At 39.6% G+C, this 16,899-nt stretch overlaps 1 protein-coding gene across 10 annotated transcripts in view; it reads left to right on the forward strand.

Annotated features, from left to right (window-relative positions):
• The window catches only part of CRMP (Collapsin Response Mediator Protein), a 155,552-nt gene that overhangs the window by 124,836 nt on the left and 13,817 nt on the right, over nucleotides 1–16,899 (forward strand). For all 10 annotated transcript variants that reach the window (XM_045741666.2, XM_069338619.1, XM_045741667.2 and 7 more), the window contains 6 exons: nucleotides 9,452–9,546; nucleotides 10,640–10,713; nucleotides 11,442–11,552; nucleotides 12,527–12,654; nucleotides 12,952–13,131; nucleotides 13,892–14,005. In XM_045741666.2, coding sequence (XP_045597622.2) covers nucleotides 9,452–9,546; nucleotides 10,640–10,713; nucleotides 11,442–11,552; nucleotides 12,527–12,654; nucleotides 12,952–13,131; nucleotides 13,892–14,005 — 702 coding nt within the window. The remainder of the gene's footprint in view (nucleotides 1–9,451; nucleotides 9,547–10,639; nucleotides 10,714–11,441; nucleotides 11,553–12,526; nucleotides 12,655–12,951; nucleotides 13,132–13,891; nucleotides 14,006–16,899) is intronic.

Genomic DNA, 16,899 nt, shown 5'->3' on the forward strand with positions numbered 1-16,899 from the left:
AAGGAAGGAGCCTGAAAACCACACAAGGCTTAACAAAAATGTGTAGCTCGCCACACAAGGCTTAGCGAAGTATATATGTACACAGATAGGTAAGAACTTTATTTTGATACTGTTAGCCACTAGACTGTCTGGTAAAATTATACGTGTGATATTAGCGGAGTCCTTAGAGAGTGCTGGACCAACACGCTGCCTGCCGGGGACTGACAACTAGTCTAATCAATTCCTCCTCCCCGAAATATATAATTAATTCAACACTGAAACTCCTGCCAATTGTTTTGAAGTGATTTACTGTAATATATCGCAGCTTTACAACAAAATACTGTATTGTATTTGTTTTGTATATGAAACTATTTACCGAGTAATTATTTTGTTGTTGTTTACGCTGGTGAATCTAGGACTAGTGGGTGGAGCTTCTTGCAAGATCACGTTCAATCCCCGATGGTCCAAGTGATTGGGCAACGTTCCGTCCCACCGTTCTGATATCCTCCTATCCTTCCCAACTGCTGTATAATCATACTGGCTTTAGCTCTTTCTCCTCTGAATTACCTTACACTGTTGGCAGTAGTGAAATGTAAACACAACACGCAATTTCTTCCCTCTTGGGTTTCTTCCAGGAATTTGTGCACCGACCTCATTTCGTGACGAATATTTAAAGTCGAATGTCTAGTTGATGATGACCAAACCACACACTAGAAAGTGAAGGGACGACGACGTTTCGATCCGTCCTGGACCATTCTCAAGTCGACTCACAATCGACTTGAGAATGGTCCAGGATGGATCCTTACTTACTTGTGTGTGTGGGAGATTGGCTAATATAGACGTCTTTTACGTTGTATGACTCGTATTCATGTTAGGCTTTGCTATGTGTGCGGCTGTCAGCGGATGTTCTTTATGATCTCATCACCTACCACCAGCATCCCTTCCTCCACACCACAGCCTGAGCCTGGTACCTCGTCTTCATCCCTCACTCCCTCACACTTCAGTTCAGCTCCTTCACTCTTTAGTTCCTTCTTGAATAGGCTCTGGAACCTATACGTCAGTTTAGGGTTGAGAGGCGAGACTAGAGAGCTGTAGCTCATCCCTGCAAGTACAACTAGGGAGTACCACTAGGCGAGTACCTATAAATCATAAAACCACATCACCAACACGATCGTCCTGTCAGACAACCCCCGTTCTCGCTCTCGGTGAGGCCCGACTTCGGCTGTCTCTGGAGGTCTCTTCTGGGGAAACAAATGGACTGGAAGATTTGAAGCTGATGTTATATCGGGAGAGATCGGCGCTCTTGGGGATGATAGCGGCTGTGGTAGACGTAGCGAGTGTGGTAGTTTTGGCGGCAAGACTGGCGGGGGTAAGTGGTTGTAGCGGTGAAGAGGTGGTGGTGGTTGTGTTTGCAGGGAAGGCGTCAGCGGCGGCGGGTGGCGATGATAGTTGTGGTGGCGGGGCTGGTGGCCGGGGGGTGGTGATTGCCGCCCGTCTGACTGCGAGGCTGCCTCCTTCCTCCTCACCCCAGGAGGAGGAAGACTGGTCTCTGAGCTGAGTGGTATGAGCTACGAGGAAAGGCTACGGGAGCTAAACCTCACGTCCCTGGAAGACAGGAGTAAGGGGAACACATGATTACCCCCTACAAAATTCTCAGGGGAATTGACAGGGTGGACAAAGACAAACTCTTTAGCACGGGTGGAACACGAACACGGGGACACAGGTGGAAGCTTAGTACCCAGATGGTTTGGTGCCTTCTTTTGATAATTACTTACTTACTTAGTACCCAGATGGGTCACAGGGACATTAGACAGAATTTGTTCAGTGTCAGAGTAGTAAACAAATGGAATGCATCAAGCAGTGATGTGGTGGAGGCTGACTCCATACACAGTTTCAAATGTACATTTGATAGAGCCCAGTAGGCTCAGGAATCTGTACACCAGCTGAGAGGCAGGACCAAACAGCCAGAGGTCAACCCCCGCAAAACATAGCCAGGTGATTACAACTAGGCGAGTACGTACGTGCACGCACTCACGGACGGACGGACGGACGGACGGACGCAGACGAGACCAGCTTGGGGTCCGGCCTTAACGCTATTCGTAGGTCTCTGGTATCACAGTTCTTAACACAGTAAATGACACGTACGTGATGCTCGGTTTTATTTTTTTACCGTCAAGCACTTGCGCTGGTCACAGTGTGACGCACGAGTGTACGGTAATAGCGGCGTCAGCGTACAATCAGGATGTAATGCATTTTCCACAAATTGGGCGCGGTGAAAGACGTGTGGGGGAATTATACTCCCAAGTCTTGGTTACTTCTTAGACTTTCCGGTCGTTGCTTGGCGGTGGTATACTGTGTGTTGATGAACTGGGGTGGGAGCTACGCCGGGGTGTCGATGAACTGGGGTGGGAGCTACGCCGGGGTGTCGATGAACTGGGGTGGGGGCCACGCCGGGGTGTCGATGAACTGGGGTGGGGCCCACGCACCTGAATTTTATGTTGTCTGATTCATTTATGTAATTAGTTCCCACCTGTGCCTCCCTGTACGTGTAACAGCTACCGAATAATCTGGTTCTCCCTCTCACCCATTTCTATATCCTGAGTATTTTGTATGTGATGATCATGTTCCTTCTTGCTTGTGACGACCCTGTTCCTTCTCTCGTAATTATATATTATCCGCGTCATAAATAAATTAAAAAAAAACTACAAGTGGCCACTTGTGCTCGCTAAGGGCCAAATGTTTTATCATCTTTTGCCCTAAATATTACGCTGATCATTCACTCACACGGCCCCGCTTCCTGAGAGGAGGGAGGCTGGAAGGAGGCTGGCAGGGAGGCTGGCAGGGGGTCTTGGAGAGATAATTGGGTAATTGTGGTTATAAGGACGAGGAGAAAAGTGGAGGTGGGCCAGCGAGGGTGAAGAGGAGGATGATGATGGTGAAAAGGGGTTCTGGGTGATGAATTGGCCGTGGGTTGTCTGGGAGGATTGAGGGGGGATTAAGCAGGGGGGTGATGGGGGGGGCCAGTTGCCCCCTGTGAGTTGGGGTGGCTTGACCCTCTGGGGTGACGGTTGAAGGGGCAGTTTACCGTGTATGGGAATGAGTTCGGTGGGAGGTCACCTGCCGCCACCTGCCGCAGGCACTGGTAACCCAACTTGATCCTGGCAACCACTGTGTCGCACAACGTGCACAGTCTGGTGGACGTTTTGTGCTGCCCATATATGTACAGGGTGGGACAAAAATAAGACATAACTGGGTTTATACAATAATATTACGGTAAAGAAGCATTTGGGCCACCCCCTTGTATAGTTACCACATCTGAACAAAGCGTAGCGCGCTTTATTTTGATGTTTTAAGCTTCAGTTATTTCCCCCCCTACCCCCCCCCCCCCCCCTCCAACAATTAAAGTATCTGTGGCTACCATTGATGGACTGCACAAATATGGATGGTTGAACAAAGAAGTTCCTTTTTGTACTATTTAAATTCTAAAGCGCATAGCAAAAAGTGAAACACTAACCGTAAACCTAATCCTGACCTGTGCTAAGCCTAAAGACAAAAACCTACGCCTAACATGTAGTATCTCAGGTCTAATTTATTTCAGGTGTGTTGTCTAATAGCTCTTGCGACAGTTCGGTATGGCTGTTGTCTTCTTTATCGACCCATAATAGAACATTTATATTACGAAATGTAGACTATTTTGTCGAGGAGGGGAGGGGGATACTGTTCATATCGTGTACATTCCACCACAGTCACTACAGTCACTAACATTGTTGAATGACCGGTAAATAATCTGTATTGCCGTATTTAGCTACGTATTTACACGGCGGGTGGTTGGTCATACGAGGCATATGACTAGTAAGATAGATCTTACGATCACAATGAATCATTGTGTCCACTGAATATTTGTCTTCATAATGTATCCCAGTGATGGTAATAGTAAGCCTGTAAGGCCAATAGAGGTGCCCCAACGACTACGACTAACCTCTTCCCAGGGTGCAACCCACAATAGTTGGCCAACTCCCAGGTACTTGTTTACTGCTAGGTGAGCATGCAGTGGCAGCAGGTGTAAGGAAAATTGCACGAGCGTCTCTGTGGGAATAGAGCCGGGAACTTAGCGGCTGTGGAGCTAACAGCTGGGCAACATGGCCGGAAGCATCTGAAGAAACACAACACGAGGGGGCGGTGCCTAACTGTTCAGACACCCGGTAACATGCAGTAAGAATGCAACGAAGAAACTCCTGAGGGCATCTTGCACACGAGTTGCACATACACATTGTGGCAAGATAACCCATGTAAAGGAAAGCGAGCTTGAGCGCGCGCGCACTAGAACATCAACATCTTTAGCTGGCTCAATGTTTACATAGTTTGAGATAAATCTAAACTCGCCTTGCATGACCCGGCAAACCTTATTACAAATGGTAAACAATATACTCAAACCTTATTACAAATGGTAAACAATATACTAATCCTTGCACTGTGTCCATATTTTGCCGGAAGTATATGAATGACGTGTACTCACCTAGTTGTGCTTGCGGGGGTTGAGCTTTGGCTCTTTGGTCCCGTGTGAGATTATTACTAGGCTGTGTAGTGTAAAGACCAATAATAATAATAATAATAAAAACAGCTGTTCTGCGATTCTGTAATATCACCGTATCTAAAATATTGTATGCACAAGTAAAAGACCTACCATCAATGTATACTAATTTATGTAACTATTACTATATAGAAATTGTAATGATTATTTTTAACTTGTTGACATAATAATGTGTGCTGGTTAGTTGTAATTGTTAATGTAAAATTTATTGAGGTAAAATACACACAAAGGGATGAGCTGGTTAGTTGTAATTGTTAATGTAAAAATCTTCTTCGAGCTCTGATTAAGACCTTTTATGCCCTTTGTAAGCCTTTTTTTTTTTGCGCTAGCGCTCACAGGATAAGTATTGAGGTGTACAGTAAACTGCCGCTCACAGGATGAGTATTGGGGTGTACAGTAAGCCACCATTCACAGAGTGAGTATGGGGTGTACAGTAAACTTGCCCCCCCCCCTCCCCCCCGACGGCAGCCATAAAGCTTGAGGAAACTGGCTGGTCTAGACGCTGCTGGTGGCGCCACCTCGCCTTTCCCGCCAAATTTCCAAGCCAGCCACCACCCCAGTTTCTTGCCAGATCTATGCACCAACATGGCGACCTGCCGCGGTGTTGGCGAACTGCCTTTATTGAGCACCTCTGTGTTTGATATATTATTTGTCTCTGCTGTGTTGTTATTATTTGATTCCTCCTCCGTCCCCTCCCCTTTCACTCACTCATTCATTATAATGTAACATCATTGATGGAGTTTTTGGTAACTAAGTCTGGGGTCGTCTCGTACCTAGACAGTCCGGTTCGGGTCAATAGTCATCGATTAAGTTACGGAGAACTGGGTGACCTGTTAAGCCAGTAAGGTCACCATATGTTGGGGTGCAGCCTTGGGAAGCATCCTTTGTTGATCCATATACTGAACCTGTGATCACCAGCCTCCAGCGCCTACCGGGAGCTTTGTCGTTCATCAAGAGAGCAGGTGAAATGGAAGCGACTTGGCCCTGTCATTTGACACACATGCTGTAGTGAGAGAGAGACAGAGATACAAAGAGAGAAAGAGAGAGAGAGAGAGAGAGAGAGAGAGAGAGAGAGAGAGAGAGAGAGAGAGAGAGAGAGAGAGACGGATTCAGACTTGGATCCAGAGCACACACAGGCAGAAGTAGAAGTGAAGCAATTCATATTTGTCGGTGACTCAAGCTCATGTTGGTACCTTTGGGGTTAAATGCTGAGAAATACATTAAGTTCTGTATTAAGGGAAATAGCCATGAGGACTAAACAGTTGTTTGAAATGGTGGGTTAAGATGGGGATTGATGAAGGGAAATACAGTATGTCCAATTTCCATGTGTGTTTTACAACTTGTTTTTTATTATAAAGACATTTGAAGTGTGGAGAGTGAAAAACTCCCTAACTTAAATAAATAATATAAGAGTGAAGTAACATGATCAACAACAGACGTTCTTTGCCGTCTGAGGCTCCAAAGGTGGGAGCAGCGCTCCCCCGTCCTCCCTTGGTAATTGTTCCTTTGTATTTACCTTTGAGTAACAATTTCCCCTTCCTCCCATTTTTATCCTCCCCTAGAATGAGTTAAGTTTCCCTTCATCCCCTAAACCTTCCCCTTTGGGTTACCTAAGGAGTCCAGCACTCCCATTCTGGAGTAACTAAAAGAGGAGCACAGTTGCCAGAGTAAATAAGCTTGTAACTGAGGTTAGAGGTTGGTAACAGGGGTAACAAGCACGTACACGGCTAAAGGGTAACTTAAGCCCTAAGGTATAATTTATACTAAAGATTCAAAACGTAAAATACTCAGAAAACCCATATATGAAAAAATGAAAACCCAAAACCCCTCCCACATGCCAATAGTTCTCTCTCTCTCTGTTTATATATATATATATATATATATATATATATATATATATATATATATATATATATATATATATATTTTATTTTTTTTTATTTTTTATTTTTTTCAATAGGGAAGGGAGAAAATATATATATATATATATATATATATATATATATATATATATATATATATATATATATATATATATATATATATATATATATATATATATATATATATATATATATATATATATATATATATATATATATATATATATATATATATATATATATATATATATATATATATATATATATATATATATATATATATATATATATATATATATATATATATATATATATATATATATATATATATATATATATATATATATATATATATATATATATATATATATATATATATATATATATATATATATATATATATATATATATATATATATATATATATATATATATATATATATATATATATATATATATATATATATATATATATATATATATATATATATATATATATATATATATATACCTCTCTCGAGTCTTTTCCCCCTCTCCTCTTTAATAATAGGCGGGAGCAACATGGTGTCTGGGCGTGGCGGGCGGGAGTGTCCGGCGGGTGACTCACTATGGGCCACGTGGAGGGGGGGCGGGAAGGGGATGGACATTACTGGGTTAAAGGCGACGACCTGCTCTTACCCTGGCTGCTGCTGATGGCGGCGTCCTGGAGGGGGGGATTAAGGCTCTCCCAGATCCCACCGACCCAGGTGTCTTGGGGCTTTTACCTGTGATCAGTTTACTTTAGAGGGATTTTCTATTTTCGCAGCCTGGCGTGGGCTCTTACTTCCTACTTGATAACTCGGTCTGTAAAGTTGTTGGTGTTAGCAGCCCGTAGGCGTACATACCTAGTTACACCCGTGCTTGACCCGAATGAGCGCACGACTACTTCACAGGAATGTGAGATCCTGTTGGTGGAACGTCCAAATAGCAAAGGATATTTAATACAAGGACTGCCTTGGTTTATTAATGGAGAAAACGTGTACTGCAATATACCCCACTATACAAAAGAAACTGCTTGCAAAAATACTCAAGCTTTGCCAAATGTCACATAAAAGGACAATTTCACAAAGTAGAGAGTAATGATAAGGAAATGAATAAAGTCGTGAAATAACAGCGAAACATGTTTTCGTGTGTCCAAGGATGAAGGCCAGATGCTTGGGGCATCTGGCCTCACCCAACTATGTAGGGGCAATGGTCTGGGGTATGGGATGGACATAGGCTGGTCGGGATCTTCAAAATTTATAAGGGAACAACATGTCGGTCAAACACTGACCACCACCATTTTGGCACTACCTGCCAGCTATGCCAGCCGAAATATTTTAAAATATTAAAAATTCTTATAGTAATATGGAAAAACTATACACTGATCTTGGGAAATTTTTAATTTGTTTATTCATCATACTTTGCTCATAGTAGCATAAAACAGATGATCCTCCCACAGCTTGAAAGGATTTCTCTAGCCACACCACTTTATCAAAGCAAATTAGTAACAATTATATTTTTTAATATTTCACACCGCTAGGCTCCTCTCACTGAGCGGACCGACCTCCCACATGCCAATAGTACTATTATCAAAATAATGAGAGAGATAAAGTCAGCAAAAAGACACAGAATGAGAGACAATCAGAAACAAGAGAGCCCAGGTCGATCAGGGCAGAGAGAGCCCAGCAAGTCGACTGTGTGAGTACTGCATATATGTAGGCACGCAGGGCGGTGGTGGTGTGCCGACTGTGTGTAGGCACGCACAGCACAGCTATGTAAATACTTTCAGTCAAGTGCAGTACTTTATTATCCCCCGACCCGCAACGAGCAGGATGGTAAATGTGGTGGAAGTCGATATTAAAGGAGACGTGACTGTGGATGTCTGGCAACAGTTCCCTATAACCCTCTCGCTTGCCATAGTACCAATTAAGTCTTTAGGCACCATGACAGGTACTGTATTGTCTACCCTAAATAATCATGGACTGTGATATGTTATTTAATCAGGCTTCTTTGTCCGTGTTTTATTAATGGTCTATCCATTGAAGCCTTTAATTTAGGTACTGCCTCCCTTGATATTAATTAACCTTGAATCTGTGTTCTTAAAGGACACAAATCAATTTCTACAAAATTTTGGTCTAAATTAAAGGTCGGGTTACGTGAGTTACCAACACTGAGTTTCAATTCCTGAGCCCATTGTCCCTGTGAGAACTCTTACACTGCCACTCATGGGATAGTATGGGGTGCATAATAAACTAATCAACCTTATTATCTTTGTATGGGGAGTGAGGGGAGGGTGAGAGTAAGGGGAGAGTGAGGGGAGGGGAAGGGGATGAGCGGAGGGGTAGGGGATGAAGGGAGGGGAAGGGGGTAAGGAGAGGGTGAGAGTGAGGGGGAGTGAGGGACATAGAGAGGGGGAGGGACATAGAGGGAGGGACATAAAGGGAGAGAGGGTGAGGGACATAGAGGGAGAGAGGGTGGAAGGATATTGATATTGTTTAGATTTAGGTCTGGGGCTAGGTACAAAAACTATTTAGGACTGAGTAAGGTATTAGAACCAGTTAGGCTATCATCACTTTGTTGTGCCTTCATTATCAAGATGACCCCATGGAATACTGTGTAAGGAAGTAATAAACTTTTTTTCCTATTCTTCCATATGCTGTACACTGTATCTTGTCGTTACTGTTACAAACCATTTGCCATATCATTGAATCCCGTTTGCAGCTTCCAGAATTACAAGTTTTATAATTGGGGATCATAACAATGTACTTGCTTGCTTTTAACATGTGTTAACACATGAGTAAGATAGGATAGTGTGTTAAGGTAAATATGAGAGTTGAAAGAATTGCTGCAGTCTCTTAAATAATGTTGAATGTTCGTTGATTACTAATAACATTAAGCAATTTCAAATTGAGAAATAAATTAATAAAACATTATTTGATGGCTACAATTTATTGATTACTTCTTTTATTTATTGCAGAGTGCCCAGAACCGCCTGCTGATCAAGGGTGGTAGAGTAGTCAATGATGACATGATGCAGGATGCCGACGTTTATATAGAGGACGGCATCATTAAGTGAGTATTTGTTCCCCAGATTGTGTATGTGCAAGTTCATATGATCTTCAGTTAAATGGAATAGTTCCAGTTTCAGGAACAGAAAGCCTGTACTAAGGTCATTAAGGGCCCCTCCCCCCCCCCCAACAGATCAATTCTGACTGTTCCATGAGAAGACCCCACAATAATTGCCAAACTCCCAGATACCAATTTCACAGCTAAGTGAACAGAAGCATCAGGCAAAAGGAAATATGCCCAACTGTTTATGTCCTGTCTGAGGATTGAATCAAAGTCCCCCTCATTTGTGAGCCGAGGATATAGACCACTGTGCTACAGGACCCATCTACTGTATTTTCTGAGCTTAAAGGAAACACGCCTGGCATGGGGACTTTTAATAATAAATTCATAGTATATAGTAATATACAAAAAGGTAAATATTATAAAGGGGGCCACTGTAATTGAATTAAAATTAAAGTAATAAATATTATAATTACAGTACGTACTAAATATTATAATATTTGCCCCTTTATAATATTTATAGTAATTTGCAGTAAACGTACATTAAAGTTACAAGTAAAACTTAATTAAGTAATTAACTTTACAAGAAGAACTTAAGTAATATAGTTTCATAAAACATGATTAATATATATAAATAAGTAACTTACATAACGAACATAATAGCAAGTAACTAAGTAATCATTAAAATAAGTAACAAAGTAACTATTTACATAGTTACAAGTAGGAGAAACTTAATTGTTACAAAGTACAAATTACAGATATGCTTAGTTGACTTGTATGTGCTTACAACGTAGCTTTCCCGTAACTCATATTGTACAGAAAGAAATTGAACTTAATAAGCCTTACATTGGCTTGTAATTAAGATGTAGACGAGTTAGGGTAGTTTAACTAAGCTATGCAATTAGGTTCCACTTCACACAAACGTATCACTTTGGAGGGTTCCAACGGAGCACCCCCAACCACCAGGCTAGCTGGCACAGAAACTCCCAACCCGAAGGGCAAACGGAAGCTTCTCTGGTAAAATGTATGAATGTGTGATTTTTGTATTTATATTTAATTAATTTTTTTGTTGTATCAATGTATCAATGTTTTACAGACAAGTTGGCCTCAATCTACATACGCCTGGTGGGACACGGGTAGTGGAAGCCAAGGGTCACCTGGTCATACCAGGTTAGTAAGAATGTCCAATGGTCCAGATATGTACAAAAAAAGTAAGGATTTAGTTTACTTAAATAATAAGTATGCTGTTAAATTTTAGTACTTTGAATTTCTTAAACCCTTTAAAATTAGGCACAGCACTGTATACAGTATTTACTAGCTCTGAAGTAATAGGTAATAAAATATATTTGCATGTAATATGTACCTTTGGAACTTTATTTGGTTAAGATTATGATACAGTATTTCCAGCTACTGTTCAGGTGTACAGTATTAGAATTAAATATTTGACTGGAAGAATGTGTTCATTGCAGCACATGTCCTGTTAACTTACTTCACAGTTCTCCTAGCCAGCATTGGAGGCATTAAGAGAACCAGTGGTACTGAAAGTTTTGTCTAACCATATTTGGTAAGCAACTACAGAGGAATTTTGGAAGTAAGCAGACTATGAGTGTGTATGTAGACCCTAGATTCTGAAGTTTATCTAACCAGAATTTGAGTCGCGTCACAATTCTGTCCAGGCTAAAGAGCGAGTCTCCAAGTCACTTTGGGATGCTCAAGCTCATAACCTGGAGGATCTACTGAGGAGACCCGCCAGAAAGTGGTGTTTTATTACATTCAATGACAAACAAATGATAGAATTCATCAGAGTCTAGAATTTATTTACTAGCAAACTAGAAAAGGCTGCATATTGTATTAGTATTGTATTTTCCTACTTTGATCAATGTTTTTTCTCCAAATAGGTGGCATTGACACTCACACTCATATGCAGCTGCCTTTCATGGGAACATTTGCTGTGGATGACTTCTATACAGGCACCAGAGCTGCTCTTGCAGGAGGAACCACCATGATTAGTAAGACAAATTTGTTTCTCAATAGTTTTCCCATTGTTTATACAATATAGTGCTCTAAAATATTGTTTTAGATTGATAAAACTATAGTAAAAAATAAAAAAGTTTTGGTGGTTGTGACGGTAACGCGTTGGTGTTCGGCTGTTCAAAAGCTAGGGGTATGGCCTCGTCACATATAGAAACAAAAAATAGAAAATCTGAAACTTTGTCTGTGGTAAGGTAATGGGAAGACACAAAACACAAGTAAATTTAACAATGAGATTTTAATTACGTTAGAAAAGCAAAACATGAATAAAATGGACATAAAATTCGTATCATAAAATCAATCAAAATAATAAGAATAATCAAATGACAAAATGAAAAGTTACGTTAAGACAAGTGAGTAATAACAATTGTATGACAAACAATGTAAATAGGTGCAGGAATATTGGCTTTAAGCTGCCACCTCTCTTAGTATACGTAAGCCACAGCTTAGTCTACCAACGAGACGTGTTAACTTGTTGAAAGCACTGGATATTCTGAGATCGGTAGGTTGTGTGGCCCCAGACATCAGGTAGTGTGGCGGGTGGAGGGCAGGTGCAACTGGACACGCAGCCAATCAGCGATGAGCAGGCAACAGACAGGTAGTTTGGTGGTTCGAGGTGGAGCAGGTGTTCCTGGCTGCATACGTTTGCGCTCTGGCAAACCTTGGTGGTGTATTTGTTGGATATTTCTTCCATATTAGTTTTATAGGGATGTATATAGCGACGAACTAGGAGAGAAGAGCAGGCTCAATCTCTTGAAGGAGATTATCGTCACATGGTAAATACAGGTTTCAGAAGTGACCATTGTTACTTAAACTGTCTCACCACTTAAATGAGTTGGCTGGAATGCTTTGTGGCTGATAATCATCAAAGATATTTCTTTATGACAATTATGTTAATTAACATCTCTAATTTATTATTTAAATTACATTTTAATATAATTTCAACCCACAGTGGATTTTGCCCTGCCTCAGCGTGGAGAGTCACTGGTAGAGTCTTATCATCGTTGGCGTACATGGGCCGACTCAAAGGTGTGCTGTGACTATGCACTTCATGTCGGAGTCACATGGTGGTCAGACAAGGTAGGAATCTTATTCCTTAATATTATTTATAAATATAAAAATAAGATCTTATCAAAGATGTTTATTGCTCATAATTACCTTGCTTTGACATGGGTTCCATTAATTTTATTTAAACAATTTCCTACAATGTACAGTATGACTGTTACTCATAAAATTACATTACTTTCATTAACCAATTTTTAGGTAATTTTCAAGTTTACTTAATGACCATCTTTAGACAGAGTTTTACAATTAATGAGGTTCTGAAATCTAATGTAGTATATAAGCTAACAAAATAACTTATTATAATATATGCAGGTGGCTGAAGAGATGCAAGAGTTGACTGAAGAACATGGAATTAACTCCTTCAAAATGTTTATGGCCTATAAAGACACATGGCAGCTAGGGGATGGAGACCTCCTGAAGGCATTTAAAAGCTGCAAGGAACTTGGTGCGCTGGCTCAGGTGCACGCTGAAAATGGGGACATCATAAAAGAGGTCAGCACCTCCAGCCACTTGTGGCATTAATTATTTTATGTAGCACACTTTTATATATTTGTTAGTGAACTAAGGCTCTCATTACTTCCACTAACCTTGCTCCAAAAAGCAAAATTTTTTAACCTGAATTTACCTGATGGGTAAAATTTAAAATGGGGTAAATTGTACTTTTTCTCATTCCATACATGTATCTGTACATTTGCATGTGTGTGTGTTCTGAAGATTATTTTAGCAAAATTTTGCAAAACCACCTTTTTAATTAATTATCATCAACTGGTGATTTTATTAAAATTTGCACCTTACCATATATAAAAAATTTGCCACTTTTCCACAATTTAAAATATTTTCTCAAAGTACTGTATTTCACTTTTCTCACATCATTTGACATTTGTTTACTCTTTTGACCTTACTGTTGCTGCGCTTCTTTCTGGGGGCTTGATTTCTCAGCGAAGATGATCATGTATTCCCTTTCTCTCTGTGTCTGTCTGAGGAGACCAAGATCAGCCTCTGCTCTCCACAAGGCTTCTAATGACTCATAAGGGCTCATGTGACTTAATAGTGTGGAGCTATCTTAGTGAAGCTAGCAACAGGGAGCAACCATTCCAGAAAAGCATTTTTGCTTTGTTTTGCAATCAATTTCATATCTCAAGAATGGCAGATATCAACAGATTTAATTTCTATGCATTTATGCAAAATAGTTTTACACGACTTCTGATGGTGGTGATTGATATAAAATTAAATGTTCTATCTCTATGTTTAGAACTGTAGGAAACTTCTATCCATGGGCATCACTGGACCGGAAGGACACGAGATGAGCCGCCCAGAAGAAGTTGAGGCAGAGGCAACCAACAGAGCGTGTGTTTTGGCCAATCAGGTGAGTCTCCAACTCCCCCAAAAAATGCAATTAATTAAATTTTAGTCTGTCAATGATCAGGTGTTATTTTTGTTTAAATGTAGTTGCTATACTGTTTTATAATTTTGTTACCTTTGTAATATAAAGTTACATATTGCAATACTTTACTGTAACCCTGTTGTAGTCTACGTAGATCTTCATGGTGTTAGCAGATTATTTGATCTTTGATATACCATAATAATTATAAAGTCTTCAACTATGAGTTTTACATTTGAAGTTTATTATTATATATTTTATGAGCAAAAACTCTTTTTGTTGCATCCATATATAATAGCAACTGATAATTGCATAATATATCTGAGGGCAGTATTATAAAATTAACTAATTTGTTTTTATCTTGTCCAATTTATTTATCTGATATACTGTAGATTATGTATTATCTGTCTGGGATTATACATTATGTGTTGTTTTTCACTTGGATCCCTCCGTGTGTATCCATAACTACTGTGTCTAAATTTGTCAGTGTCTTTCATGTTAGTGCTTGTGCACGAGGCAGTTTACTGTAAGTTTAAATCACGAGTATTTTGTATTCATTATTCTCGCCTTTATTGTAATGATTCTTTTCATTATACAGTATTGTACTGTTATCCCTTTTATTGTGATGATTCCTTTTATTATACAGTAGTGTATGTTATGATGATTCCATTCATTATTCAGTACAGTACATAACTCCCTTTTATTGTGAGGATTCCATTAATTTCTACAACTTTAATTAATATTTCTTCTTGATTATACTTTATTGTTATTCCTATTTATCATAATTCCTTCTGTTATTCATATTTTATTATTCATTAGTTTATTATGGTTGATGTTTGCTCTCTTCTCAGTGAATGTTTGTATCGTACTATATCATGCAAATGATGCCTGCAGCTTATTCCTTCCCTTTTAATTGTACAGTGGCTTCTGGCATGCACTACTATTGTCTTCATTCTACTTTTATAAGTTGTTGTTCAGAGATTTTAATTTATTTTATGAGGCTGAATGTTAAGCTTTACACATCTAATGATATAATTGAAGATAATGAATTTTAGTTTTTTGTTTCAAATACATTATGTTACAGTACCACTAGTAAATTTGATTCTTGCATTATGATTATGTTGTTATTATTGATCTTGCCAAATCCACTGGACTCAAACTTAGATATATACTTGACCTCTTCCTTCTACACCAACTGGAATTGTTTCATCGGATGTTTGCTCTGAATTTTATACCAAACATTACGGTATTGTTTGTATTAGTTTTATATACTATATATATGAAACTATATATTATAAATAGATATAAATAAATACATAATGTGCTTTTGCACATACAGTACAGTATTTTTATATTTGAAAAACAAAAAAAGTTAACTTTTTCGTTGAATTGTTAAGTTTTTAGACATAACAGACACGAGCCTGTTAATGCACCGGCTTGAGCCTCCCGAAGACATTCTATATTTAGTACTGCAATCAAATGCAGTATAACAGTCATAACGGACCAGAATCCTTCCATTGCATTTGGCTTTCCATTTTTAATTTGAGTCCAGTGTAATATAGCAGTCTTTTTCTCTTTATTTTGTGTATACCATTGATACAGTTGACTTCTGATTTTACACAGAGATACAATCAGATGGACCACACACAAATGAACTGCATACATTTTGTAACAAAACCAATAATTGTTATATAAAAAATGAAAATACTACAGGATACGCACTATACTGTGCTTTCCGTGGCAATGGAAGCAGCATATAGGACTAGGACAGACTACATAAGGCACATGTTCCCTGGTCACCTATTTTTTGACAGAGTAAAGTTACCTTGCCATACTGTTGGCAGTGCCTTCAGCCGAACAAGTCTATGTGGGTGGGGACGAGGACAGGTTGACGAGTTTAGCAGTTACCAGGGAGGATGTTCTTAAACAAATAGTTAAATAGTTAATAGTTAGTCACACTCAATCCATACATGGATTGAGTGTGACTTCACTGAATATACACTGTCTCTGTGAACAGGGGCAGGTTAAGGCAGTCAAAGGTTATGAAAAGTGTGACTATTGGGGTTGGTGTCCAATCCATGGTCTTCAAGAGTCTCTCGACCTCTACAGTCAGCTGTCTCTCAAACTTTTGTTGCAGTGCCTCCTCTGAGTATTGTAGCAGCTCGTGTAAGAAAAACCATATGGCTAGTTGAGTGTGGCAGGATGGCCCCGAGATCAAGGGAAGTAAATTTGTGACCCTAGTTGTCCACCACACAAGCCTCGAGTAGAAGGTGAAGACAGATTACACTTTGGGAATATTCACTTCTGTGTCCATTCTTACCATGGAAATTAAGTACTGTATAAGCATCTACATGACTTCATGGGGTAAAAGAGAAAGCATATATATGTGTAACTATTGCATCAAACCATATATACACATACATAACAAAGCATCAAAGGGACCAATAAGGATGCAAGATTTCCAGTGTTCATTTTAGCTTGAACAAAATAGGCCACCAAGTCGATTCAGACAAGCCTCACTAAATCACTTGTCCCTGAACACTATCCCCTTTACCAAAGATGCATGTTTCTTTTCCTAGAGCCAGAATCCTTAGATTCAAACTTCTATGTGAAGGGAAACGAGGTGTAGATGAATTACTATGCACAAGAAACGCCTGACAGTTTGTCTTTCCCATTAATCCCCTCCCCATTGCCCCTTGCTACTTCAAGGCGATGTCATATAGCTGAAGCTTGTTATTCATATTCAAATAAGTATGAATTTGAGAGAATTCTATTGTATTTGAGAGACCTAGACATTTGATTAATAGGCAGGACCCAGAAGCTGGAGCTTGATCTCTACAAATAATAGTGAGTTTTATTTAAAGTTTTAGCCAAGAAGA

The sequence above is a fragment of the Procambarus clarkii genome, chromosome 40 (genome assembly GCF_040958095.1).
Source record: "Procambarus clarkii isolate CNS0578487 chromosome 40, FALCON_Pclarkii_2.0, whole genome shotgun sequence".
NCBI classification, from domain to species: Eukaryota; Metazoa; Arthropoda; class Malacostraca; order Decapoda; family Cambaridae; genus Procambarus; species Procambarus clarkii.